The sequence below is a fragment of the Colius striatus genome, chromosome 1 (assembly GCF_028858725.1).
Source record: "Colius striatus isolate bColStr4 chromosome 1, bColStr4.1.hap1, whole genome shotgun sequence".
NCBI lineage: Eukaryota > Metazoa > Chordata > Aves > Coliiformes > Coliidae > Colius > Colius striatus.
The window spans coordinates 170,134,837-170,161,584 of record NC_084759.1 but is presented as its reverse complement, the minus strand read 5'-3'; the positions used below and the strand labels follow the sequence as shown (position 1 = coordinate 170,161,584).

The following is a 26,748-nucleotide window of genomic DNA, read 5'->3' as shown; positions in this document are numbered from 1 at the left end:
TAAATCAAAGATATGTGAATTGACTGTATTACTTGTGAAGTGTTGCGTTTTTATAACAGTAACAGTCTATTGATAAACCAACAAAACCAAGTGTGTCTCTTCTGTAACCGTATTCCATGTAACAAAGAAATACCTTTCAATATTTGTGTCTTGTTAGAAATGCTTGCTAAAAACCCTCTTTTTTTTTTTTCTGAAAAACATTTCACTGCTTCCAGGGAGAACACACTACATACCCTGAAGCAGCGACAGCTAAGTACATACATTGGAAGTTCTCGAGCTCTGGTAACAGAGTTGGTAAGTATTATCTAAAAACCAAGTTTTGCTTCAAAATGAGTTAGAGAGAGCGTAGGTACTATTTTCATAGTCTTCCACTGATTTTTAGAGAGTCGTACTATCCAAAAGTAGTTTTATGGTCTAAAATTTAGTACAGAAATCACAAGGCAGGGCATCTCTGGAGTTCATTTTGGGGTATGTGGACTTCTGTTTCCTTTCAACAGTCACTTCCATACCTGCACTCCTCATCACAAGTATCTGTGGTCTATTTGGTGAAGTACATGGCTTTGTTAGTGCTTTTTATGTCTGCAAAAAACTCGTGTTCCCAACCAGAAAACTGTTTGGAAGCCCTTGTAGATAAGAGCATGTTCAGTAACTACTACAATCAAGCCAAGTCTGGGTTGGATTCCTTGAGAGCTACTATAGCGAAAGCTAGTAGGATGAAAGTCAAGGAAATAAAGGATTGTCCAGTAGGAGGAGGTAACAAACTGTGTCAGTGACAGCAAAGCAGTCATAGAAGATTAATTAAATTGGGGAGTAATCTGAAGTGTTGATTGGCTTGAGAAGATCTATTTGGATTAAATAGAAGCAAGTACAGCTGTCATGTACAGCCATCTCAGAAGGTGGAAGAGAAACAGCTTAATAGGTAGAAAGCAGAAAGGAAAAGCGTATTTGAAGGTGAGAACAGCTGGAAGATGAGAAGTTTGGGGCAAAAAACAAGGTAGTGATGTAAATAAAGAAATTACCATGACTCCTTCTGATAGGAATGGGGACATAAAAGGAATAAAATAAATGAGAGGACAGACAGGGAAGTACAATGGTAAGTATTACATGGATTGTACAAATTGTTGTGTCAACATCAAAAAGTGACTCCAAATTATAAAATGGCGCATTGGAGGAGGCATATAGGTAAGTTGCAGCTTGAACACTGTGCTCAGTTTTGGGCCCCTCACTACAAGAGGAACACTGAGGTTCTGGGGCACAACCAAAGAAGAGCAACAAAGCTGGCAAAGGATCTGGAGCACAAGTCTTATGAAGAATAGCTGAGGGAACCGGGGATGTTTAGTCTGGAGGAGAATGAGGGTAGACTTGATCACTCTCTACAACTACCTGAAAGGAGGTTATGTTGATGTGGGGGTCAGTCTCCCAAGTAAAAGTGACAGGACAAGAGGAAGTGGCCTCAAGTTGGGCCAGGGGAGGTTTAGATTGGAGATTAGGAAGAACTTCACTGAAAGGATTGCTAGACACGGGAACAGGCTGCTCCACAGATGGTGGAGTCACCATCCCTGGAGATATTTAAAAGCTGAGGTGCCGAAGGACATGGTTTAGTGGTGGACTTGGCAGTATGAGGTCAGCGGTTGGGCTTGATGATCTTAAAAGTGTTTTCCAACCAAAAGGGTACTATGATTCTGTGATTGTGTGGATGAATGGTGACTTTTTTCCTTGCAGGATCCAGATGCTCCTATAAGACAGAAACTGCCACTTGATGATTTAGACCGAGAAGATGATGCGAGGTTATTGAAGTATCTCTTTACTCTCATCAGAGCAGGAATGACAGATGAGGTAAGCTGCAGAAAGTTATAGTATCATCTAAGTTAACTAGTGTGACTTGGTTTAAGTGTTATTATTAAAGCAAATGAAAAACTGAGTACTAAAATGACTAATTTTGGCTTGTAGTGATTTAATTTTGAATTATCAATACTGACAGTGATGGACTGCTAAATTAGTAGTTCAATGAAGTCTTTCATTTGATTAAGTGGTTTTGGGTGTAGAATAGACGTTAAGGAAAAAAAAAATGTCTGAGGTTTTTGGTTGCTTGACAGTATTTTGGTTTACTGTAGTGGCTTGGTACTAAGTATTGCCTGATAAACACACAAAATGCCTCAAAGAACTTCCCAGCTGCCTCTTTCTAGATATATTTGAGTGGAACATGCTTGCAATTTTAACTAGAGAGAGAGGTTTGATGTATAATTTTCTTAGAAATAGCATTGAATTAAACAAGCTTTACTTGTTCTGCTCCTCTAATGTTCCCTTGGGTGTGTGATCTGAGTTGAGGGAGTCAGGCCCTTGTCCAACCTTATGCAGATAATTACAGTGGCACATTTGGAGCTGTGTCCCAAGACTGAGAACTGGGGACCAAGGCACAAGCTCCATAGGCTAATACTGCCATCAGAAGGAACATAGTTATTTACAATAATTACTCAGTAGTTAAAATAACTTCTCTTTCTTGTTTTCTACCTTTTGTTTTCATACCTTAGTTGTTTGGCAGGGTTTTCAGCAGTGATATACTTTATCTGAGTGTTCTAGAGAGCATGTTATTATCCTCCATTAACTGTTTCACTGTAAATCTGCTTGTTCCTTCACCTTGGAGAGTATATGATGTGTATACTTTGCATTAAACCTCAGCTGAAAAACATCCAGGGAATTTTGGTCCTAAAGCTGTTCTGAATAATGTTTCCTAGTTGTGAAGTGGCTTTTATGATTTAGTCATGTAGCATTGTCTAAAGGCCTCAGCTGGAAACTTATACTAGATTGTGTTTATATAATGACGTTTGAGTAATGGTGGGGGGGAAAGAGACTTGAGATTCTTGTGCCTAAGACCTTACATTTAGGAATATCATAGAATGGTAATATGGTTACTTGCTATTATTCTGTTCCAATATGATGCACATCTCTTCATTTTCTGGTACTATGGGCACATGAGAATGTTGCTGCAGAGCATCATGAATACAAATTTGCATCATCAGTTGTTCTGCAGTCACTGCTGCAACGTCCCTGCTGTCTGATAAGCATGAGCTGGGTTATTCACTACCAAAAGAGTCAGTTAAAATACTTGGAGTTTACTCTGAATTAAGATGAACCTCTGTTCATTTCCCTTACACAGCAGGCAAGATAGAACAACTGCCTTGTCTATCCTTTAAATGTACTATTTGTCACCATTCCGAAAATGGCTGAATGTCTGCAGCCTTTCAGTGGGGGAAAAAAACCCCAGAATTTGGCTAAACAAAGCAAGACTGCATATTGCACTTTCTATCACTGTTCATAGTGCTTTGTCAGTCCTGGACAAGCACCAGTCAGACTAATGAGATAATCTGTAGCTGATTTCTGGTTTCTTTTTTTCAGGGGTGTAGGGTTGGAAGGATTTTAAGCAAGCTTTTTTTGTACAGTTTCTTTTCTACTTTCCACACTATTCCAACTAGCTTTGATTTTAAACTTGTTTGTGTTAGTGCATAGATTATTGTCTGTCAATTTCAGGAAGGTTGGGATTGCTATTTTTGGAACAGCATGAGGGGTTTGGAAGGCTAAATCAACTGCAGAAGTAGATAACTGCATGAAGAGATGGATTATACATCTAAGCAACAAGACAACACCTTACACTGAACTTACCAGAAGGATGTGTAACAGCTATTTAAGCTAAAGATGAGACTGGAGCATATTTCTTACTTTACTATAAATACTGACTGGGAAATAAAATGTTTAGTGAAAAAACCCACCACTGATGACATTTCATGTCCTTTGAAATATCTCAGCTGTTTTGAGTTTAAGGTTCTTGTTTTTTGTGCTTATTTTCTGCATGGTGGAATCTCTGCAGAAATTAATTGTTTTAATAATGTTGAAATCTTTAAAAGGAGAAGTTGTGGGTTTCCCTACCCTTGAAGTCTGTCGCTGAGGAAATCCATTACTTTTCAGGCGCAGCGCTTATGCAAACGGTGTGGTCAGGCCTGGAGAGCTGCAACTTTGGAAGGATGGAAATTGTACCATGATCCAAACATAAATGGAGGTATTTACTTCAAAGTGCGTTTGAAATAGAAGTGAAAATAGGGCAGGGAGCTTTCTCTTAATATCCATCTGTGGCAAGGAGAAATAGCTCATTCTTTCAACCTTAAGAGTCTTTTTAGTATCTGAAATATTTTACCATGTTTCTTGAACATGCGAAATCTACTATGAAATTATTTTAGTTTAAGGTATGACTTCACTGAATCCACTTAACTTGCTCAAGTCACTTTTTTTTTAAAATCCAGCATAATCACTAAGAAATAGATGTCTCAGAGTTCCAGAGAGATCACCTCCACATTTCTACCACCACATAATATTTCACTCTGTATTTTCTCAACATCTGACTTGTGGCACCTACAGACATTTTGTTGCTTACAGACTCAAGGTTGGACTTCATATCCAACTTCAGAAAAGTGTAGTGGGAGTGGAGTTCAGCAAATGTAAATGCAGGGAAAAAGAGATGCTTTTAAAATATTTGAAAATTGTTAAATTACCTTTCTCCTTGGTTCTCAGGTTCTTCGCACATAGTCCTATTTATGACACAGTACCTTGCTTCTCTTTATGCTCAGGACATTGCAAGATTTAGTGAAGAAGTCAAGAATGTGTCTGAAGTGTTGCAGGTAGCCAGGTCTGGAGGGCATAAGGCTTTCCTTCCTTAGAATCATGGAACCATTATGACTGGGAAAAGACCTTTAAGATTCAGTCCAACCACTCACCTCACACTGCCAGGCCCATCACTAAACTGAACCATTTAGGGTGAATGTCAGGAGGTTGGGACATCCCTTTTTTCTATAGTAGCTAGCAACAGGACAAGGGGTAATGGGATGAAGCTGGAACACAAAAAGTTCCACTTAAACATAAGAAAAAGCTATTTCACTGTGAGGGTGATGGAGCCCTGGCACAGGTTGCCCAGAGGGGTTGTGGAGTCTCCTTCCTTGGAGGTCTTCAAGACCTGCCTGGACATGTTCCTATGTGACCTGATCTAGGTGAACCTGCTTCTGCAGAGGGGTTGGACTAGATGATCTCTAAAGGTTCCTTCCAACCCCTATCATTCTATGATTCTATATCCCTCAGTACCTCATCTATGCGTCTTTTGAATATCTCCAGGTATGGTGATTCCACCACCTTCCTGGACAGCCGTAAATCCTGATAGCTTGTTACTTATGTCTGCATATTTCAGCAGCATCCTAGCCTTGATTTAAGCATACCTACCTAGCCTACTGTTATGTAGGTTTTCATTCCATGATGCCTGGACTCTTACAGATGCATGCAGGGTAGCAGCACTAAAGCAGGGATACTTTTTAGAAGTTTGTATTCCTTAAGATTTAAAAATTCATTTTCTCCTCAACTCTGTGTTTTCCAAATGTAAACATCATAGATATCTTACAGTCAAAAACATTCTTTTCTTCAAGGCTAGGTAGCACCTAAGCTTTCAAAATACTGTAACTTGAAGATGTGCATTTACCCAACTTGCCAGAAAATCCACCTTGCAGTCCACTCAAAAGCATCAAAATGCTCTGGAAAGAGTTCCAAAGGGATTGAAATTGGGTTAATAACAGAAAATAGGTTTTAGCTTGTTACTGGTTTCTCTTTTTTAATAGCACCTTTTTTCTTTTTTCACACCACCACCACACCCCTTTTCTTATTAATTATTCTTTACATGTAGGAAAAGAGTTGGAGCCTGTTCAAGGGAATCCATACAGGTGCATTTGGAAAATAAGTTGTTGGCGTATGGCTGAAGAGGTAAGATAATGCTGATTTGCTTTATATTAACATATAAATTTGAACTTTTCTGAACTCTGTAACATCATTTTAAGTAGCCTACCCTATCTGTGTTTGCTGCTTACAGGATTTGTAATTAATGTTTCTAAGAGGATTTCTGAAATAATATATTTTATGTCTTTTAGTGAGAAATCTGTGTAATCAGCACCAATTTTGCAAGCTTCAGAAATATCTGACTTTCTTTTTGTTTGATTGAAAGTGAATCTAGTGACAACTTTTACTTTCATCTTCACTTAATTGAATGAGAAAGGAAAAATGTTGCTTTCTTTCCAGGTCAATATAAATTTTTTCAGATAAGTTAGAAAGAGATGCCAGTGAAGAGCAAGTCAGTTGCCGTTCTTATTTTGACTCCTCTGATGTGTCCTGTGATTTTTCCAGCTTTTCTTGGAAACAGATGAAACATTTTGTAATGGATTAATCTCTAAAAAAATGTAAAGTGACTAGAAAACTTACATGCTTTGTTATTAAAAGTTATGTTGTTGAGGTTTTTTTTCACTGTTTATTTTAGGAGCAGTTTAATAGATATGAGAGAGCAATCTATGCAGCACTGAGTGGAAACCTCAAACAGGTATGTCAAGCCTACAAGTTAGGAGGTGTTTGGTAGTTGTGCATTTTTTTTTTCTAATGTAACTGTGATATCATCAGAAATGCTGCAATTACTGGTTATTGTACTTCTAAAAATCTAGTAGGCAGAACAACAGCAAACACTGCTGCTTTAGTAGGATTGATGTGCCTTAAATATACAAGAGACTTTTCTGAGTTTCAGCCCTGCTGAATTTCAGTACAAACAAATCTAACGTTGTTGATTTAGTTCTTGTTTAGTTCTTTAAGAGCTTATCTCATCACTTTCCTGGTCATGCACAGTATTCTTATAGTCAAGTTGGTGTATCCTATGATTATTCTGTACCTGAATCTCATAATCAATAGGTTTCATAATCTGTACAATGCTGACTTTTATCTTTAAGTAGTTCTTTCTTTTAATTAGTTTTAATCTCAGAGATGTTTTTGTGCACTCCCACTCCTAACTGGTGATTTTTTTAATGTTTAAGATACTGAGGGACATTGCAGACTATCATAAAAGTTTCCTGACTGTTACAGTAATCAGTGGTAAGCTCCTGCTTGAGGAGCTTGATTTCCCCCCCCAGTCCTGTTATGACATAGTAGAAATAAAGATAATTCTGGAAATAGGGAAAAATAAGGAATGTTTTCAAGTTTTATTCATTGAAATTTAAAATAGGTTTAATTTTCCTTTTCTAGGAAAAAAGGCATTGTACAGGCTTATAGAACAGAAGGTACTTACCTTCTTGTGACAGCAGAGATGATGAATGAAATTAAATTTCAGTCATTTCAGTAAAATTCTGTAATTTTAAAACCATCGTAAGAAGTGTTTCATGCAATGCACTGTTTTCTCTGGAACTTCTCCCAAGGTTTCACTGCTGAAACAGTCTAGCAAGATTTAGAAAACTGGATATAAAATGATTTGTGGCACCACACAGCAGTGGTACTCCCTTCCTCCTACCCTTTTCCGCTCTCTGCTGCATGGAGACTTGTGCAGCCGTGATGTAAACCAGCAAAGCAAAGTGATCCTGCTGAAAAATGGTTGGGCAGAAAAGGGAATAGTCTTCATCTGGATTGGTTTCCTGAGGTGGTACACAAGAAGAGGAATGGTGTCAGAGCAGTTCTGCCTCTGGAAGGAGGATAGAACAATTTCTATTGACTACCTTTGGCACAAACTAATCGAGGAACTAGAGCATTATTCAGTGAAAGGATTTTTTTTAAAGGCTGCTGTTCAAGATGGTTATTAGTCTGCTTTAGTGCCTGGAAATCCGATCCCAAATGACACTTGTGTTCTTCGAATTCTGATAGTTCTCCATCTCTTGATAACTTTTGCTTATTTTGATAATTTTTTCATGTCTAGCTTCTTCCAGTTTGTGATACCTGGGAAGATACTGTCTGGGCATATTTCAGGGTCATGGTGGACACTCTCGTTGAGCAGGAAATACGAACCTCAGTAATAGCTGCAGAGGAGATGGAAGAGCTCCCTAGAGATTATTTAGAAACAAAGTAAGTTTTAAGTAAAAATACACTCCTACACTCAACAAAGGATCCTGTATGATCTGTCTGGAATATTCAAGGTAATGTTTTTTGTCTTTTCCCCTCTTACTTTGAAGCTGGACTGCAGAAAAAGTTTTTGAAGAACTTCAGGCAACAGACAAAAAGGTACGTAATAACTACAGTGTTTCTCCCTGCTGTTTACCATTTTTAACTATTTAACTACTCCATTATGCACAGTGACAGATGTATTTTGGGGTTTCTACCTCTGTAATGTGTAATTTCTTAATTCAGATCGGTTTTTCTGTATGCTGTCACCTTTTACTGATTAGAAAGATACAGATTTTGTCTTGCTCTGTATCTGCCAAACTAGCCAGATGTACTAAAGAAACAGTTGACTGTCAATTGTTGTCAGACATCCAAGGCAGACTGAGTAAGTCCACTATTTAACACTTTGATATAATGTGTAAAGATTGCTTACGGACCAATTTCTTTGTAGATAGTGTCAGTTTTCTTTACAGAAGGTTTGTGTGGGTATTTCAAAACAGGCCTTGCAAAATTTAAAAACATACTTTTAAACAGACTGTTTCTTTGTTACTTTTAACACCCAGGGTGCTTATTTCATTTAAGATGGAATTTATATGTTCATTTTGGGAAGATTTAATTGAAACCACACTTACTTGTGTTTGATGGAATGGATATCTAGCATTTAGCATATAGCTGGAGAGAAGGACATGTTGAAAGACAGCTTGCAGATTGATGCAGTCAGCCATGGATATAGCCAGCTGCCTTTACCTTTCTAGTGCAGTCCTCACTATATAGCAGCTTTACAGGTGCATTTGAATTATATTTTGTGCATTAATCCCTCTACTGGGAAAAAAAAAAGTCTTCCTCAAGTAAGGCTTTTTTGCCTTTTCTGTGTGGATTTATACACATTGTTGCTGCTTCTGTAACTTTGTAGAATCTCTTCTCTGTAACATGGTTATTTATTTGGCCCTTCAGAGCAAAAAGCCCTTAGTCTTGGATATCTTCCATGAAAGTATTAATTCCACAGATCTATATTCTGGTTCTTTCTTTCAGTTTGTCAATATTCTTGTAATTTGACATTGAGACAGCAAGTGCTTCTACTGATCTTTATGCAGAGTAGCCTTTGAAATAGGATAGCTCTTTTTCCCTGGGAAACCTTTGCTTTATTTATAAGTTTGCTTTCTTTGTATATTATGCTGTGAGATTTCATTTGAAGCTTGAACTTTCTTTTTCTCTCCCCAGAGGGTTATAGAGGAGAATCAAGAACACTATCATGTGATTCAGAAATTCATTATATTGGGAGATGTGGATGGTGAGCTTTTCTCTAAGTGATTCTTAAATGTCAACTGACTACATTACTTCTAAGTTTCTGGAAAGTGACCTTTCCAGAAATGCAAGTGTGAATGGATTTTAGAAGAACACAGTGGACAAAACTCCACCTAAAAGCTAAGCTACTTCTTTAATCAAGAACTTGTAGACTTTCTGCAGTTTGACACATACAAGGTAGTTTTCAAAGAAGTTGTAAAGTCATGTAAATGTGTCAGAAGATATGAGAGACTGTTGCTATAACTTTTTCTGGGAAATGCCAAAATGCATACAGGAGATATTTAAGCTAAAGAGCTAAATCTTTCCCAAACTGTTGCTGCTCTGTTTTGTTGAGCTTTTGAGACTACATTACATTTGTTCAATAAATACGTACTTTTGAAATATTTCTTAGGTGGTTTTTATCCCTATGAAATGTCTAACACTGACATTTGCTTGGTGGCTCTAGGTCTGATGGAAGAATTCAGCAGATGGTTTTCCAAAGACAGAAGTGTGCTCCCAGGACACCTCCTTCGTTTCATGACGCATCTTATTCTGTTTTTCCGGACTTTGGGTCTGCAGACCAAGGTAAGTTCACTGATGTTTGGTTGTCATAGCAACATCTAGTCTTTGAAATAGAAAGGCTTGTGTTTAAACATATAAATGACATACATTGAAGGTACTACTACTTTCAGGCTGATGAGGAGCTGCATGCTTGGTGTCTTTGTTGATCTTGGAGCCCAAAATACATCATTCAGAAATAGAAAAGAGCACCTCCTTCCCTTCCAGTTAATTTTGAAAACTATTTTTTTGAGGATGACTGGTTCTACTCATAAGCCTTTGACTGAGAAGGACCTGAGTCAAACTTCAGTGTTAGGTTTATTCACAGCAGACCAAATGCTTTGAATATAAGCTGATCTTATAGAGTCATTGGAGTTGTACCTGTACAACCTACAAGCTTGTAAATGGTTTTGCTTGAGGTAACTGGGACTAGCTGTAGCTTTCATATTTTCTCAAAATACACACAAAGTATAGCCTGCTGGCTGCCTTGCCTGTTTATGCTAAATATGCACATGGGTCACAGATGAGCTGTAATTACTCTTGGCTGAGACAATCACAGGTAATTAAAAGCTCTCCTTTTCTACTGCTTTTAAATTTAGAAGTGCTTATGTATCAAATAAGCTTCTGAATGTAACCTGTTTTGAAAAGAAACAAGAGTGTGTTTTCATTAGATGATTTAAATACAGCTCTGACTAGTATGTTTTTTCGTGCCTCTTAATCATTGCTTCATTCCCTTGTTGAAGTTTATTTTGAAGTCAGTTGCCATTTAGCTAATTAAGAGGAACTTGGCAGGGAGGGGGTATGCATACACCTTTTTAGCCAAACTCAAAATTTGATAAAGTCTTTAAGCTAAATTACAGTAGACCTAGACATTGGCACATGTTTAACAGAGGGGACAAAAATATGCCATTTCCTACAGGAAGTCCATTGTGGGATTGTGAATAACTATTGATGACTGCCTCTACAATTTTGGACTAGATGAATTCACTGGAAGATTACTTGGTCAACTCTCAGTAGACCTGAGAGGGAAGAGGCAGTTGTGCAAGCTTTTGTGATGTTTCTTATTTTACATTTGAGTACAATTTTTGTGGGTGTATGCTTAGATGAAGATCTCTAATTTTGTTTACACATATAAAACTAAAGTGATAGCTCTTCACAGTAACAAACACTCGAGTCTTAGCTAAAGCAGTCTCAGGTGCTTGGACTAAACTTTGGTTGTTAGTATAGGCTGTTATAGATAAGCCAGTTGATATTTATACCCTGTACATAGGAATGTTAGAATTTTCTTTAATACAACAATGCATGTAGCACACTGCATTGTTCATCTGTTTGCCTGACGTTTTAGTTCTTAATTAAAAAAACATGGTAAAATGGAAAGATTCAACTTTCCCATTAGACCGAAAAGTATATTATCCGATTGCTAAAAAAGAAAATCCTTGGAACATTGAATCTTTGAATCAGAACACATATTTTTAAATCACTTTGAGAGAAACAGTTCTTCCAGCTGAGCCTGTTCAAATGTGTGGATTGAAGGAGAGATAAGCAGATAACCGTGTGTCTGTGCAATAGTGCTAGCCTGTAAAGTATCTTTTTAGTGTCTTTTTTTCCACATTAGATGATTTAAAATTCAATTTCTATTTGTTTTGCAATCAGGAGGAAGTTTCTGTTGAAATCCTGAAGACCTACATACAGGTAAGCTTTTAAAAGTATAATTTGCTTTCTTCAATTTAGGCATAAAGGAGAAAAGGAGACTTAAGGTTACAGGATGGAAAGAGCTACGACACAGTTAATGCTCTCTTGAGAAGAGATACATGGAAGTTTGCCTAATACGCAGAGTTTCTGTCAGCAGGGCTTAAATAAGAAACAGTTTTATCGATCCTTGTTTAGAATCTGGAAAGAGGAATCTTCCTATAGAAGAACAAAGTGATCAGAAATTTGGTACAAATTTGTGTTTTCACGTAAAACATGTTTTTACAAGTGTCAGTGCACTTCTGTATTTACACAGAGGAATGCAGTATTTTTTTCTGAATGTGTGCTCCTTATTCTGCAGCGGATGATATCTGAGAAGCACACAGACCTCATAGCATTTTATGTTAGCCACCTGCCCCCAGAGCTGGCTGTGGCTCAGTACGCGTTGTTTCTCGAAGATGTTACTGAAAGCGATCAACGTCACCGTTGCCTTGAGTTAGCAAAAGATGCAGGTGAGATGTGCTGACACTCCAGTTATCATTTTATGTCCTGGGTTATTTCGTCTTTCACTAGTTTTTAATGCAAGACCTAGCTCAGAGATGGTATTGTCTCCTTCCTGTGTCTCTCCACTTTTCAATTAAATAAAATCAATTTGGTGATACTTCCTCCAGTAGATATACTGTGGCTTTTAACTAACCTGAAATTGTGATTCTTTTTCTGAATTAAACTAAATTATAACTTTTGTTTCTGGATTATGGCCAAATGCAGGAGAAAGTAAGTGACAGCTGCCTGTCTCAAAAATATGCTCTGAAGCTTGACATAGAATCGTAGACATAGAATCACAGAATCATAGGGGTTGGAAGAGACCTTTAGAGATCATCCAGTCCTACCCCGCTGCTGAAGCAGGCTCACCTAGATCAGGTCACGCAGGAACATGTCCAGATGGGTTTTGAAGACCTCCAAAGCAGGAGACTCCACACCCTCCCTGGGCAGCCTGTGCCAGAGCTCCCTCACCCTCACAGTCAAATAGTTTTTTCTTATGTTTAAATGGAACTTTTTGTGTTCCGGCTTCATCCCAACCTTCCTGTCAAACCGCAGTCTTGCTATCAGAATTGTAGGAGTCGGTGATCTTGCCAAATATCTGTATGCTGATCCTCAGCAGAGACTAGAAAACTTGTTAGTTGTCTTATTCTTTTTCCCATATTTGATGTTCTCTGTTATCTCAAATATCATTCTTCTAAAATATCTACGATAAATTGCGACTCTCAGAAGCTTATAATTTAGCCCGACTTGTGCATTTGAACAGACTGATAAGAATTACTAGTAGTAACAATGAAGATCAACAATGGGAGTCTGAAATTCATTTTGTGGCAAATTTGAACTCATGGTGGCTCATGATGGTTCTCTCTCAACCCAGGTCTGGACGTTGCAACCATAACAAAGACTGTTGTTGAGAACATCCGCAAGAAGGATGCTGATGAGTTCAGTCACCATGACCATATGTTAGATGCGGGCACGACAGAGGTGAGTGTACTCGGTACGGCAGATACTCTAGTTTACAATCAGCTACAAGATCTTTTACCATTTATGATCCACATTTCTCTTTCAACGATGGTGGAAAAATGGCCTTGAAAAAGCCTGTGAGGAAAATGCACTTTTTGTGTGACCAAGCGAGAAGCTGAATTGCACAAATCTATAACTTCTGTTTCTGAGTCTCCTTAATCTTCTTGGCTGTCGTGCATGTTGCTCAGCAGCGCATCTGTGTGCAAGCAATAAGTGAAGCTAAAGCCCATGAAATGACTATAACAAAATATGCTGTAGATGAGACTACAGTATTATTGTACCTTCTAAGAACTATAGGGATTAATACTTCCATGCTCAAGTGACATGTTCTAGCTGAGACAGACGTTGACTTTGCTGACAGCTTCCTTGTCATCACTACTGAGTACTGGTTCAATCCTGCTCAGTACTTGACAGCAAGGCAGCAGAAAGCAACTGAAAACATGAGGCAATTTGCTATTCAGTACAAAATTTGAACTCTCTTGGCCAAACAGGTAGTTTATCTAATGCAAGAGTCGGAAAACTGTGGTTGTAGTCTGATGGCATCTCTGAAGATTATAGCAAGGTCTCTATAAACTGTGTTTGTGCAGCATATTCATCTGAAAGTTTGAGGAAGATGCATGATAATCCATAAAAAATTGAGAGCTGGTGCCCATCCATTGGTCTGATTATCCTGGGAATACTTACAAAGGGATTTTTTAAATTATTCTAGATTGCAGAGATCATGCTCTAAGCTTTTGATACTGAAGTTGTGAACAAAGCAATCCCTGTTAGGAAGTCATAATGCTTTCCAGACCTCTAGAAGCTTGTGTATTTTATTGACTAGATTTACTGTCTAGCATCAGCTTTATGCTTGAGATGTTAGTGGATCAATTTGTTGTTTTTTACAGGCGGATCGGCTGAAAATAGATGTAATTGACTGGCTCGTATTTGATCCTGCACAGAGGGCAGAAGCGCTTAAGCAAAGCAACGCAATCATGAGGAAGTTCTTGGGTACTAAACTTCACATTTTTAAATATTGTGTTTGTTCTCCTTGACTCTTGGCACTGAGTTTGATACAACTTTGAATCTAGTCTATTAAAAAGCCTGGCTTTGTCAATTTATAAAAGTAGAGTATGGAAACTGCAAAGCTGTTGATACTCCATCCACGCTCTTGTAGGATCCAAGAAACATGAAGCTGCAAAAGATGTGTTTGTGAAGATTCCCCAAGACTCTATAGCAGAAATATATAACCAATGGGAAGAACAGGGAATGGATACACCGCTGCCAGCTGAAGATGACAACGCCATAAGGGAACATTTATGTATTCGGGCATATTTGGTGAGTTTCAGATGTGCTGTATTACAAGTCATTGCTTAGAAATAACAGTGGCTTTGCCTGGGTGAGGGAACTTAATAACATTTGTTTAACTACATGAATCAAAAATGTCCAAACACTGTTTCCAATGCAATCCAGGAAGCCCATGAAACCTTTAACGAATGGTTTAAACACATGAACTCGGCTCCACAGAAGCCTTCTTTGTTACCACAAGCAAGTTTCACTGAAAAAGTGGCCCACGAACATAAAGAAAAGAAGTATGAGGTAGGTAAATTTCCAAGTTATTTACTGTAAATATTTATATTCTTGCTTAGGAGGCAGTCTCAGTTCAAGGAACTAGAGTAAAATTAGACAGCTAGTTCATAGTGCTTAAGAACCCTATTATAAATTATTTTTATGGTGAGAGAGTTTTGAGATGATAGAATAGTAATGCCACTGCATGATACATTCTTGTGGGTTTTTATATGGCTCAGCTTTCCATATAATATGGTAATTATAATAATAGTAAATATTCATTATAATATGCTGATTGTCAGTGTCATTAATAAATCTGAGTACTCGGTTTTGCTATTGACTTTTATTCTTGCATTTGTCACATTTTCTAAAAGATGCTGCTGCTCTGTTTTGCCAAAGTCTCTATGGCATGTCTAGCCAGTGTGAATATATTGTCTTCAGTTCATCCAAGTATTTGTTTTCCAAGCACAGCAGAATAAGTTGTTTAAAATTACCTTCCTCCAGTAGCTTTGCTTCTGAACTCGGGGCAGGATGGAAATAGCTGTTTGCAGCAAGGCTTTTAAGATTGGCCTTTGGCTGAAGATTCTAACTTGAATTGGAACTGCACAGGCTGTTGCATGCTAGGTGGAGAATCTGTGTTAAAATAGCCTTGGAAATGATCCTATTCTGCAGCAGTTTATGTATTATTTCTTTGCCAGATGGATTATGGCATTTGGAAAGGCCTCTTGGATGCTCTCACAGCTGACGTGAAAGAGAAAATGTACAATGTGTTGCTGTTTGTTGATGGAGGATGGATGGTCGACGTTAGAGAGGTAAAATGAATGTTTGTCGTGGTGCAGACCATACCCAGTCCAGCCTTCATCATCTTCAGTTTGATGTACTTCTGGTCTGACTCTGTCTGGTCACAGATTGCTTGCCCTTCAGTTACCGTATAAACTAGATCTGCCAATCTAGTGTAGGCTGGTTAGTCCTTTTATTTTTGCCTCAGACACTACTAATTTCATGTCTACACCGAGTGTCAAGGTAGACATCGCTAACAGTAATGTGTTGTTTTGCTGTGGCAAGGATGCCGAGGACGATGCTGAACGCGCTCACCAGATGGTTTTGCTGCGGAAGCTGTGTCTGCCCATGATGTGCTTCCTGCTGCACACGGTGTTACACAGTACGGGGCAGTACCAGGAGTGCCTGCGGCTGGCCGACATGGTCGCTTCTGAGAGACACAAGCTGTACACGGTGAGTTAGTGAGAACTGCAGGCAGTTAAGCTTCCATTTAAAAGCACTGGGGGTTGACTGGAAACAGCTTCTGTGTGGAGAGGAAGATGCCATATGTTCCTTAAGATCATGAGATTCTCTTTCTCTTCCCATTCACTGCAGCAATAAAGAGTTTCCTTGTATGCATCAAGGAGTTAACTCTGAAACACCAAAGATGATGCCAGTGTTTTCACAAGCACTTCTTCCAAATAGCAGTTACTAATCTTTGGATGGGGGCTATTAACCGAAATAAGTTTTTAACAGTTGGACTTAAAGGTCTTTTTCCAACCTAAACAATTCTAAGTTGGACTGTGGAATTGCAATTGATTATTTGGGATTTTTTTTGTCATTTCCATTCTATTTCAAAACATTGGGAGCGAGTCCAGTGCAGGGCCACAGAGATGATCAGGGGTACGGAACATCTTTCATACGAGGAAAGGCTGTGGGAACTGACACTGTTTAGTCTGGGGAAGAGGAGATCGAGGGGTGATCTTATTAACATTTATAAATATCTAAAGGGTGGGTGTCAGGAGGTTGGGACATCCCTTTTTTCTGTAGTAGCTAGCAACAGGACAAGGGGTAATGGGATCAAGCTGGAACACAAAAAGTTCCACTTAAATGTAAGAAAAAACTATTTCACTGTTCAGGTGAGGGAGCCCTGGCACAGGCTGCCCAGAGGGGTTGTGGAGTTTCCTTCCTTGGAGGTCTTCAAGACACGCCTGGACATGTTCCTATGCAACCTGATCTAGGTGAACCTGCTTCTGCAGGGGGGTTGGACTAGATGATCTCTAGAGGCCCCTTCCAACCCCTACCATTCTATGATTGTCCAAGCAGGTTTTGTTCTCTTAACCTTCTTCCCTTGCAAAGGCCTGAAAAACAACCCAAGAAAACATTATCAGATAAAAAAAACAAATCCAATTTAAAAACCCCGATGAACTGGACCACACTGCCATGAAAGGAAAAAAAACCCAACAATAATAAAAGAAACCCAACCAAACCAAAAAACCACGAGCCCCAAGGAATAACAATCAGGAAAGAAGCATCACGGCTAAGAAAAATGCTGTGATGGTGCATTTGCCTGGATCAGTTTAAGATCTCTACCAGCAATAACAGGAAATGAAACTTGGCTGTTTGCCATAACTTCTGTAAGAGTTAGGAGACAGGCCTATCTTGAGACTACCTGCAGGTTCTGGATCCTGCTGCTACTTTCCTGCCCCTTACTAAAGGCCATTTGGACATGTCTGATGTTCCCTCTGTCTTAAAATTAATTAATCACCATTTACTGTGACATCAGTAAAATTCATTGCAAATAAATATAACTTTGTTATGGCTTTTTCTTTTAATTCTTAGGTATTCTCAAAAGAGGAACTCCGAAAGCTTCTGCGGAAGCTGAGGGAATCTTCTCTGATGCTTCTGGATCAGGATCTTGATCCTTTGGGATATGAAATTCAGTCGTAGGACTTCATGTAAATACTTTAAAATCTTGTGAAAACGGACATTTTGGTTATAAAAAGAAAATAACACAACCATGACTTCGACAAACTGTTCTCATCTTGGGGCGGCAGGGAGGAACCCGATCCTCTGATTCCAATTTCAACTTCTGACTGACTTCAGAGATGCTATTTGTTACACAACCCTTGTTATTTTTTTCTAATAAAAGTGCTCCAGAAAATGTTTGTCCATTCTGATCTAAACTGTCATCATCTAAACACGATGATTGTATGAACCTCTCTTTGCTCCATGCCCAAGGGCTGCCCATGAGCTGCAAATATTACTTGGCAGGAGAGAAATGGGCCAGGATATGGTGGAAACAAAAGTGAGGGTGCAGGAAGAAAGGAACATCCAAGAAAGAGGCAGTGATGAAAGGGCTACTGCTAGACCTTCAGAAGAGAAAGGCTTGGGACTGGGCTTACACTCTTCTCTCATACATGATGTAGTTGCTAAAGTGCTGATGTAATCCTCGAGGAAAGGTGATTGTACCTCGAAATCCCTGTGTTTGAAATTTTTGTTATTTAGAAACCTTCTTCTGGCCCTTTTTACACGTGTGGCCACGTATTTAGCTGCTTTTCCCATGCCCGGAGTGTGCAGAGAGCAGAGCTGTGTAGTGCAGTGAGGTGAGGGCTTCATCTCCTCCACCCCGCCCTGTCTTCTGGCACTTGACAACGTCATGGGTGCTACACCGATGTGTACGTGTGGTTTTAAGTGTGTGTTTATAGAAATCCCCGGGACACAGTGGAGAGGTTCTTGTACCTCGGAGGGAAGGTGTGTTTCTGCTCTTCCCGGGGTGAGGGAGGAGGTTCAGCCTGCGGGGTTGTCCTCGGGGGGCCAGCGAGCCGCCCTGCACCTCGGCGGGTGGGGAGAGGGGATGTCCTTCGCGCAGCGTGTTCGGCCGCGCGTCCTCGCTGTGCCCCTCGTTCCCCCGACGGCGCCCGCGGGAGGTGGCTCCCGGGCCCGCACTGTCCGGTAGCCCCCGGGGGCGGGCTCGGAGCCGCAGCTCCGCCCCGGGGGCTGAGCCGGGGCGGGCGGGGCCACCGGAAGGCGCGGGCCCACGTGTCCCGGCGGGGGTGGAGGCAGGCGGCGGCGGTGGGGTCCCGGCCGGAGCGGGGGCGGCCGGCGGCTGCCTCAGCCGCTGCTGCGCCGGGCCCCGCGGCACACCATGGGCTGGCTGCCGGCGCAGGGCCGGCTGGCGGCGGGGCTGCTGGTGAATCTGGCCGCCTCCATCTGCATCGTCTTCCTGAACAAGTGGCTGTACGTGCGGCTGGGCTTCCCTAACCTCAGCCTCACCCTGGTGCACTTCGCCATCACCTGGCTCGGCCTTTACCTGTGCCAGGCGCTCGGCGCCTTCTCCCCCAAGAGCCTCCAGCCCTCCCAGGTGCTGCCTTTGGCGCTCAGCTTCTGCGGCTTCGTCGTCTTCACCAACCTCTCCCTTCAGAGCAACACCATCGGAACCTACCAACTGGCAAAGGCCATGACCACGCCGGTCATCGTGGTCATACAGAGCCTGGCGTACGGAAAGACCTTCCCTCTCCGTATCAAGCTGACCCTGGTGAGGAGCCGGCGGGGCTGAGGGGAGCGCGGAGGGGCAGCCCGCGGGCGTCGCCTCAGGTCGGGCGGGCGGAGGGAGGCGGGCGGCGCGGGGGCGAACCCCGCCCGGTCTGAGGCGACGCCGAGGGCAGCGTCCCGGCCTAACACCCTCTCTGCAGGTCCCCATCACGCTGGGTGTCTTCCTCAACTCCTACTACGACGTAAAGTTCAGCGTCCTCGGGATGGCGTTCGCCACCATGGGCGTCCTGGTGACCTCCCTCTACCAAGTGGTGGGTAATGGCGGAGGCGGTGGGGAGGGAAGGGAGTGTTGTGGGAGTTGGTGTTTAATCCGCTGTCCCTTGGTTAGACCACCTTCAAACAGCGTCGTGCGTTCCAGGAAGCCCTCCATACTCATTGATTTATTTATTCTTTTAAAGACCCAGATTATGATAATCTGCAATCCCATGAGAGTTAAGGAATTAATTGTCCTTCCTGGTAAAAATCAGGGTGTCATCTTTAACGTGGTCATGAGCATGTTTTCTAGGGATGGAGATTGCAGTGTGGTTTTTTTTTTCTAGAGAGCACAGACTTCCTCCTTGCTGAAGCAAGTACCTTGCATTTGTGCCTTTTCCTAGAAAGGACGTTTTCCAGTCCTTCACTTAATCCCATGGTTTATTCTTGAGCTACTTACATTTTATCAGTATCCTTCTTCAATTTTGACTATATGTAGTCTTAAGGTGAGGGGTTTTTTTGTTGTAGAGAGTGCATTAATACATATGCACAATATAACCTTTTCTGTCTGATTATGGTTGAAAAAAATAGAGGTGATCAAGGACTTAGCTAGCCCTTTCCACTGTGTCATTGTACTAACAGCTCACAAACAGGTCATTATTGGCCATGACTGAAAAGCTTCTGACATCAGAGTCCTCTGTCATGTTGCTGTGTTAATCATCATCAATTTAAACTTAAATTTATTTGTAACAGGTGTACTGTGCCTCCAAAAGAAGGGAGGCTCTCTGACCTTAGTGTGTAAGAGGATAGATAAATGGTCTCTTGTCGTGTCTTTGGGCAGGAGGAGAAAGATGCTGCATAATAACTTTAAGTGATCATATGTGTACAGAAGAAATGACAGTACCTGAGCTAAATAATTCTGGGTTTTTTTAAAGGAACTTAGCAAGCTTATATGCTGAAATCCATGTTACGAAGTAATGTGATTTATGAAATATTAAAGCAGATGTTATTTTTCAGTGCTATATGAAGATACATCTTTTTTGCTGTAACATCTTCATAGCCATAGATAAACTCATGTTGGTTCTTAAAGCATGCTCCACTGAAAATCCCACTGATAGTCGAGTCAGAATGAAATTCAATACATTTGGAATAAACTATCAGAAGACAGACAAACGTTTACTTGGTTTTGTTAGCTTGTGTGTGGAGAAAAATGGAGAAAGCAGCAAGTGCAGATCTCTGCTTAGACAAAGCTGCTCGCCTCCGTCAGAGACAAGACAAGATCTGGAATTTGTCGTGAGAATAGAAGGGAACTGACATTTTCTTCCCAGCTCTGCTGCTTTTTTGTTCTCCCTTAAGTATAATACTTACCCCCTAGGCTATGGGAAAAGGAAAGTTGAGGCACTGGGGTTTTTCACCATGCTTACATATGATTTTCTGCTCACGTGGCTTGTATGCTTCCAAGAGACAAACACATGGGCCTCCAGTTAGGCAAAGGTAGAAGATGATGCTCAACAGTCTGCTTATGTAGTATTGTCCACAGGAGGCTGTGTCAGTAGACAGTTTGCTTTTGTTTAGGTTTTCAATATGTGTTGGTTTTTTCCCCCACTCATGTTTAACAGCTTTCTCTTTTGGTTTTAGTGGGTAGGAGCTAAGCAGCATGAGTTGCAGGTAAACTCAATGCAGTTGCTGTACTATCAGGCACCAATGTCCTCTGCGATGTTGTTGTTCATCATACCTTTCTTTGAGCCAGTCTTTGGAGAAGGGGGAATATTTGGACCCTGGACACTTTCTGCTGTGGTAAGGCTTTTCTTGACTTTATTTAAATAAATAATTATCATTAATGTAGTTAAATTTGATCGTAAGATCTGTTTCTTTGTGAAACAGATTTTTCTACAGTCATTGACTACAACGATGAGGTGAGAGGGCCATAGGCAAGAGGGAAAAAAACCCTTGTGTCTGCCCAACTTCCTCCTAGAGGAGTCTGTCTGTCAATTGATTTACTTCCTTATTCTTGTTTCTGTTTAGAGGGCATCTGAACAACAGGAAAATCTTTGACAAAATCCAGAAGCTTCTCCTAGTGTAGTAAATTAAAAATATGCAAATGCCCTAGTTCCAGCTCTTGCTGTCTGCTCAGAAAAGAGATAAATGTGCTCACTTTTGACACTGTTGGCTCCTCTTCTGTGGAAGGATGATTGTTGTCTGGAATTCTTAGTTTATTTTCAGGAAGAAGGCTAGAGAGCCAGTGACATATTCGTCCTGCTGCTGACCACACAGTGCCATGCAGGGATGAGCCATTTCTAGTGGCGCTGTAGTTTATTGAAGGAATGGCACGCATTCACAATAGTGAAATTGGATGTTTCCCCAAAATAGTTGTTCTTATGACCATAAATAAGACTTTGTCTCAAAGGTAAAGAACACAGCCCCTCTGTGTATGAATAGCCAGATTTTCCAAATCACTCTCAAACGTGAGAGTAGAGGAGAAAAGGCTTGTGGTCATACCGGTATGTATTTATGGACATCATGCCTACTTAACACACATCACCAGTGTCTGTGCTGACTTTAAGCTGTTGCTGTTTTTGTTCTCTCCATGTTTTTCCCACCTGACATTTTGCATTTGAAACTAAAGGAAACAAAATAACCTGGAATGTACCTACAAATAGCAAAAAAGTAGCATGTCGGGTCACTGACTGTGTCCCTTAATCCACAGATAATGGTACTGCTGTCTGGAATAATAGCCTTTATGGTAAACTTGTCCATTTACTGGATCATTGGAAATACGTCGCCCGTCACGTATCCTTTGTAAAGTTTCTCCGTTTCCAGATGAATTATGTTAGCATTTGTTTGGGCTGATTTATTGGGGGAAGATTGTTTGGTAACCCACCTGCTTTGTCTTAAATGATGAAGCTGGAAAAGCACGTTCTTGTCGTAGTGCATTTTGTTTCTTTGTTTGGGGTTTGTAGAGGTAATGGCAGTTAACTTACTGACTGACCTTCATGCCTACAAGGAATATTTACTCACGCTTTGGCTACCCTGAGGATGTGCTGGTGTCAGTTGGCTCGTAGCATACGATGGGTGAGAGGCTTTTGGTGGAGGTTGATGCTCAGCCGCAGAGACACAAGGAAGTTGCGTGAGTTGAAGTCAATGTAACAGACCATTGTAAGCTTTGAATGTAACTCAGGAAGTGCCCTAGTGTTTCTGTTTACAAAAACGAATGCTGGTACTTGCTGTTGTCCTTAACGGGTGTTTAGGTATAACATGTTTGGACACTTCAAGTTCTGCATCACACTCCTAGGAGGGTGCCTCTTATTTAAGGATCCACTGTCTGTTAATCAAGGCCTCGGGATTCTGTGCACATTGTTGGGCATTTTAGCTTACACCCACTTCAAGCTTAGCGAGCAGGAAAACAACAAGAGTAAACTGGTTCAGCGTCCATAAGCCTGAGGGTTTCTGGAGATTAATAATATTGTGAGGAAAACAAGTATTTAAATATGCATTGATTCTCGGATGCACAGAATTGCCTCGTTCCTTTAGATCCACAGGTTTAGTTTAAGCGACGGGATCGTAGTTCTGTAACTAAACCAAGTGAACTGAATTATGTAAAATGCTGGGGTTTTGCTATCTCAGCCCATCCTGCGTTTTCATTAAATTTGAATGGTAACTTTAAAAAGGCACACTTCAAATTGCTGTGGAAATTGTACTGAAGGAATTCTGTTTTTATGTATACCAAATGAGATCGAGATGGCTGCAGTTATAATGGAGAGAAAGACAGAAAGAAAAGGAATCCTGTCTTTGTGATCATGCCAGGCTCACTGTTGTGAAGAAATTTGGAGGCACTTTTATGCAGATGTTCTGGTATGTAGTGATGCTTCCTCCTTTCTGTTTGATGCACGAGGAAGAGGAATCATCCTTTAGTTCAGAGTTTTTAAAAGGGCCGCCAAGCTCCATTCTGGTTCTTGTGTACTTTCTCATGTATGTTTGGCTTGAATACACAGATTTTTGCCAAAGAGAGAAGACAAAATTACAAGTGGAGAGAGACCAGAGGTGACTCTGGAAAACTTGAAACCACAAGCCAAGATATAGAGAAGCAGGAAATCAGATCCAAACAGTTCTCTGAAATTTTTCTTTTGGTCCACCAGGACATTAACAAAGTCACTCATTTCAGAATATTCTGTTACTGCTTTACAGTTTTCTCTGTGCCAAAATCGAGGCTTTACATGGGATCTTGCAAATACTGATGACCCCAATAGAATCTCTGGTAATTTGTGGTAATAACCAAATATTTTGCAGCCCTTGCACAACAGATACTCATGCTAAAAATATTTTTGGAGAAATCTTGGGAAAGGTCACTAACTGTATTGGATGTGAAGGTTGCCCTTCTGTCCTGCCCTCTACACCCCCTCCCTTGCTCCTGCACTTTTCCCCACAAGTTACCTTTGGTGGGCTCTGCAGTCCTGTCCCTTGCCATAATTTGGGGAGGGGGTTGTACCCAAGGGCTATCTGGGCAGCGCCGGGCAGGCAATGATTCCTCCACAGGCAGTCCCCAGAAATGCAGGGGAGTACAAGTGAGACCTGCTGCTGCTGCTCTAATTCAGGAATGCTTTGAAAATTATGACAGTATCAAGCACTGATTTTGACAATGGGGAAGGAAGAAGTTGATTGCTGTTCTATTTTTAAAAAGGAAGAAAAAATAACTGCTCTCAGTAAATCTGGGGAGAACATATGTTCACAAGATTTGCAGGGTTAGAATTTATTTGCAGTATCTTAATCATTTTATCTTCATCTACCTCTAGTAGATTTGAAGAGGGGAATTACATGATCAAAAACAGGTATTTTAAGTTTTACAGCCACCAGCAGAACTGATATTAAGTTCCTACAAGCTTTTTCCAATCTAGGCAACAAGTGTTTGTGTAGGAAAAGATGCAGATCTTCTCAAGCTTGTCAGTTGTTGAATTCCGTTACAGTGTTCTTGACTTAAGATCAAGTTATTTCTCTGTCACCTAAGTTTAGACTGTAATACTCTATATCATTTCAGAGTTAGAAAGACTTGGATAATTTTCCATCTTTACCAACTGTGTCTTAGACATTGTACTGGTCCAAGGATAATTTTTTGTACACTTTTTTTGTATATCTATATAATTAAGTTTAAGTACAGCCTGGACTACTGAAAGATGTGTTCAGACAGTCTCTGGATGCGTGTCTTTCAATATCCTTCACTGAGAAAGCCATTTGCATTAATTTGTGCTATGCACAAGTTCCTCTATAGTGTAGATAGACCACAAAGACTCTCACGGTTAGGAAACAGCAAGAGAATGCGAAACCTGTATGGCAACAGTATTTGGGATGAGGCTGATGTGTATATATATATATATAAAGTGGCAGAATGAATAAAACAACCATGTCTGAAAATACAAAAGACTCCTTAAGAAGAGGAGCAGATGCTCAAGATAAAGTAGCATTAAAACAAGACGTTATAAATACAGTCTGTTGCTGGATTGTAGAAGTCGTGGAGGTCACTTAAGTGACGTGATTCTTTTCCATACGTTCAAGAACTCGCCATTGAAAATTACCTGTTGTATTTAATAAATAAAATGTCTTGAACTTTGTCATATGATTCCAAATATTAAATCCAGGAGGCTTGTGTAATCGTGGGATAAATAGATCTTTGTATGTATTGTTTCTTTGGATACCATGTGTAGGGTGGGAATAAATTTCTAATCACTTGACTGGTATCTGCTTATTGCAGGGGAGAACAGTTGTTCTTGTCCTTTTTTGTCTTTGGCTTGAATTGCGTACACTTTAAGGGGTTTGGTGTGTGCAAAACAAAATGGTGCTGCTTGAATTTCTGTCTATATAACTGTTTTGAAGATTTTGCATGTTTGGGGCCTGAACTCATGACACAAGTGAGGTACCTCTTAAATCCTGAGGTAAAAATGGCGTCTTACAAAAATTCATGGTACTTATCTGGTGGGAAACTTGCTTGTTCTAGTTTTTGGTGTATCACTTTAATGTTTTCCTGCTAATTATCTGTATTTCATTCAGTTTTGGCTTTCCTGAAAGAGAAATCAGAGACTTGGCATATTCAGCATTATGTAGTCATCACCCTGTGATATTGTGGCAACTGGAGCTGTTCTGTGCAAGCCCTCGTGTTTACTTTCTACCTTTCATTTTACTTCATATTCTATGTGTCTAAACCGTGGTAACAAGATGGACCTTGATCTTTTTCTGCCACCAAGTGCTTTGCTGCTTATGTTGACGTTCTTTACTTTAAAAACGTACCATTGTTGTAGTTCCAGTGGAGAAGCTAGAGGGGATACCAGGGTGGCATTTGAAGATTAGAGCAGATCCAGATGGTTCTGATTAAAATGAGTGGCTGGTGGGAAGTTATCTTTGCCAGCCTTGGCTGTGAAAACACTAAAACAGCACACACGAGGTTTTTTTCATTCTCCCCACAGGAACAGGAAGTAATGCCTTCACTTCAGAGATACTCAAGTCAAAGCTTTGTGTTACTTTTAAGTATGGTAACTCGGCTCTTGGACAGATTTTGCATCTGGTTCTGTGCAGCATGCTAAGTTCTTGCAGGCCCTAGGGGCACTGAGCCAGAGGAGGTTTCCTGTCGATGGGCAAACAGCTACTCTGCCTGGCTCGAGATTGCAGGAGGGAGGTTTGCTGCTGTTACAGGTATGAAAAGGAGGTTTGTCTTGCAGGAAGACTACCTTCAAGACAGACCTGCAATTCATCAGGAATGTGTCCACTCTCTGTCTCATTTCATGAAATTAATGCCTGAGGCTAAAGCAACATTAAAGCCTTGTTTGGGCTACCCATGAGAGTTTTTTATTAAACCTTTAAAAAAGGTTAGTGGTAGTCAGTGCTGGTTAAGCATTAAGATTAAAATCTCTTTTTTATAATGTCTTATGTAACAGGAGCTTCGGAAGAGTGTTTTATAACATAAAACAGCTGCTGTCTAATTCTTGTCTAGTTTCTCAAGTCTTCTACAAAATTTATCCAGAGGTAATGGTGGGTTTCATAACTCTGTCTCTCTATATATACGTATATACAGTTGGGCTGCTGGAAAAGGTCTTGAGCAAACTCATGCTGCTAAATGCTGGCTGATTGTTGATGTATTTAGCAGTGATTTGGAAACATGGAGCCTGATATTCAACATGCTTAGGAAAGGAAAAAGAAGGCTCACTCTGCTAAGTGAGAGAGTTTTGTATCTTCTTGCTTTTAGCAACAAATGTGAGGCTCACAGTTGAAGAAAATTTGGAGAGCAGGCCTTGGTGTCCCTCCAATCACCTTTCACAATAAGATTTTTCTCCTGAGGCCTCTGTTGTGCTCCCAGGTACACATTTGGCAACTTATTGGATTTTAAAAGCAGCAGAGTTTGGATTGCAGACCTGCAGGTGTTTGCTCATGTTGCAGGTTTTTTCCTCTTAAAATTTTATGTTAGCCATTCACAACTCAACTCCCCCATTTAATCAGAAAATGACAAAGAAAGGAATGTTGAATAAATGAAGGGTAGACTGGGTGTGTGGTGACCATACCTTTTGGTTTTGCAAGAGAATTTCATTCTCCTAACTGGAAAGATGCAGCTCCTTCTGTTTCTTTCTCTGCTGCTATCATCGGGTAGATGCACAAAAGCACCAGCTTAATGCTCCATACAAATTCATT

General features: G+C 40.5%; 2 protein-coding genes across 2 annotated transcripts in view; both read left to right on the top strand.

The window, feature by feature from the left end:
- The window catches only part of NUP107 (nucleoporin 107), a 31,045-nt gene extending 13,558 nt beyond the window's left edge, over positions 1 to 17,487 (top strand). Inside the window, exons 11-28 of the mRNA XM_062006478.1 lie at positions 216 to 294; positions 1,723 to 1,836; positions 3,964 to 4,054; positions 5,717 to 5,793; positions 6,341 to 6,400; positions 7,751 to 7,896; positions 8,004 to 8,052; positions 9,154 to 9,223; positions 9,683 to 9,801; positions 11,428 to 11,466; positions 11,825 to 11,975; positions 12,881 to 12,987; positions 13,914 to 14,016; positions 14,183 to 14,343; positions 14,479 to 14,604; positions 15,273 to 15,386; positions 15,640 to 15,807; positions 17,176 to 17,487. Coding sequence (XP_061862462.1) covers positions 216 to 294; positions 1,723 to 1,836; positions 3,964 to 4,054; positions 5,717 to 5,793; positions 6,341 to 6,400; positions 7,751 to 7,896; positions 8,004 to 8,052; positions 9,154 to 9,223; positions 9,683 to 9,801; positions 11,428 to 11,466; positions 11,825 to 11,975; positions 12,881 to 12,987; positions 13,914 to 14,016; positions 14,183 to 14,343; positions 14,479 to 14,604; positions 15,273 to 15,386; positions 15,640 to 15,807; positions 17,176 to 17,283 — 1,882 coding nt within the window. The 3' untranslated portion in view covers positions 17,284 to 17,487. The remainder of the gene's footprint in view (positions 1 to 215; positions 295 to 1,722; positions 1,837 to 3,963; positions 4,055 to 5,716; positions 5,794 to 6,340; positions 6,401 to 7,750; positions 7,897 to 8,003; positions 8,053 to 9,153; positions 9,224 to 9,682; positions 9,802 to 11,427; positions 11,467 to 11,824; positions 11,976 to 12,880; positions 12,988 to 13,913; positions 14,017 to 14,182; positions 14,344 to 14,478; positions 14,605 to 15,272; positions 15,387 to 15,639; positions 15,808 to 17,175) is intronic.
- Positions 17,488 to 18,425: 938 nt separating this feature from the next.
- SLC35E3 (solute carrier family 35 member E3) lies at positions 18,426 to 24,803 on the top strand. Its single transcript, XM_062016579.1, has 5 exons — positions 18,426 to 18,871; positions 19,029 to 19,139; positions 20,719 to 20,877; positions 21,788 to 21,870; positions 22,329 to 24,803. Exons 1-5 carry the CDS (start codon positions 18,482 to 18,484, stop codon positions 22,513 to 22,515), a joined length of 930 nt encoding a protein of 309 aa, XP_061872563.1. The 5' UTR covers positions 18,426 to 18,481; the 3' UTR covers positions 22,516 to 24,803.
- Positions 24,804 to 26,748: the final 1,945 nt, after the last annotated feature.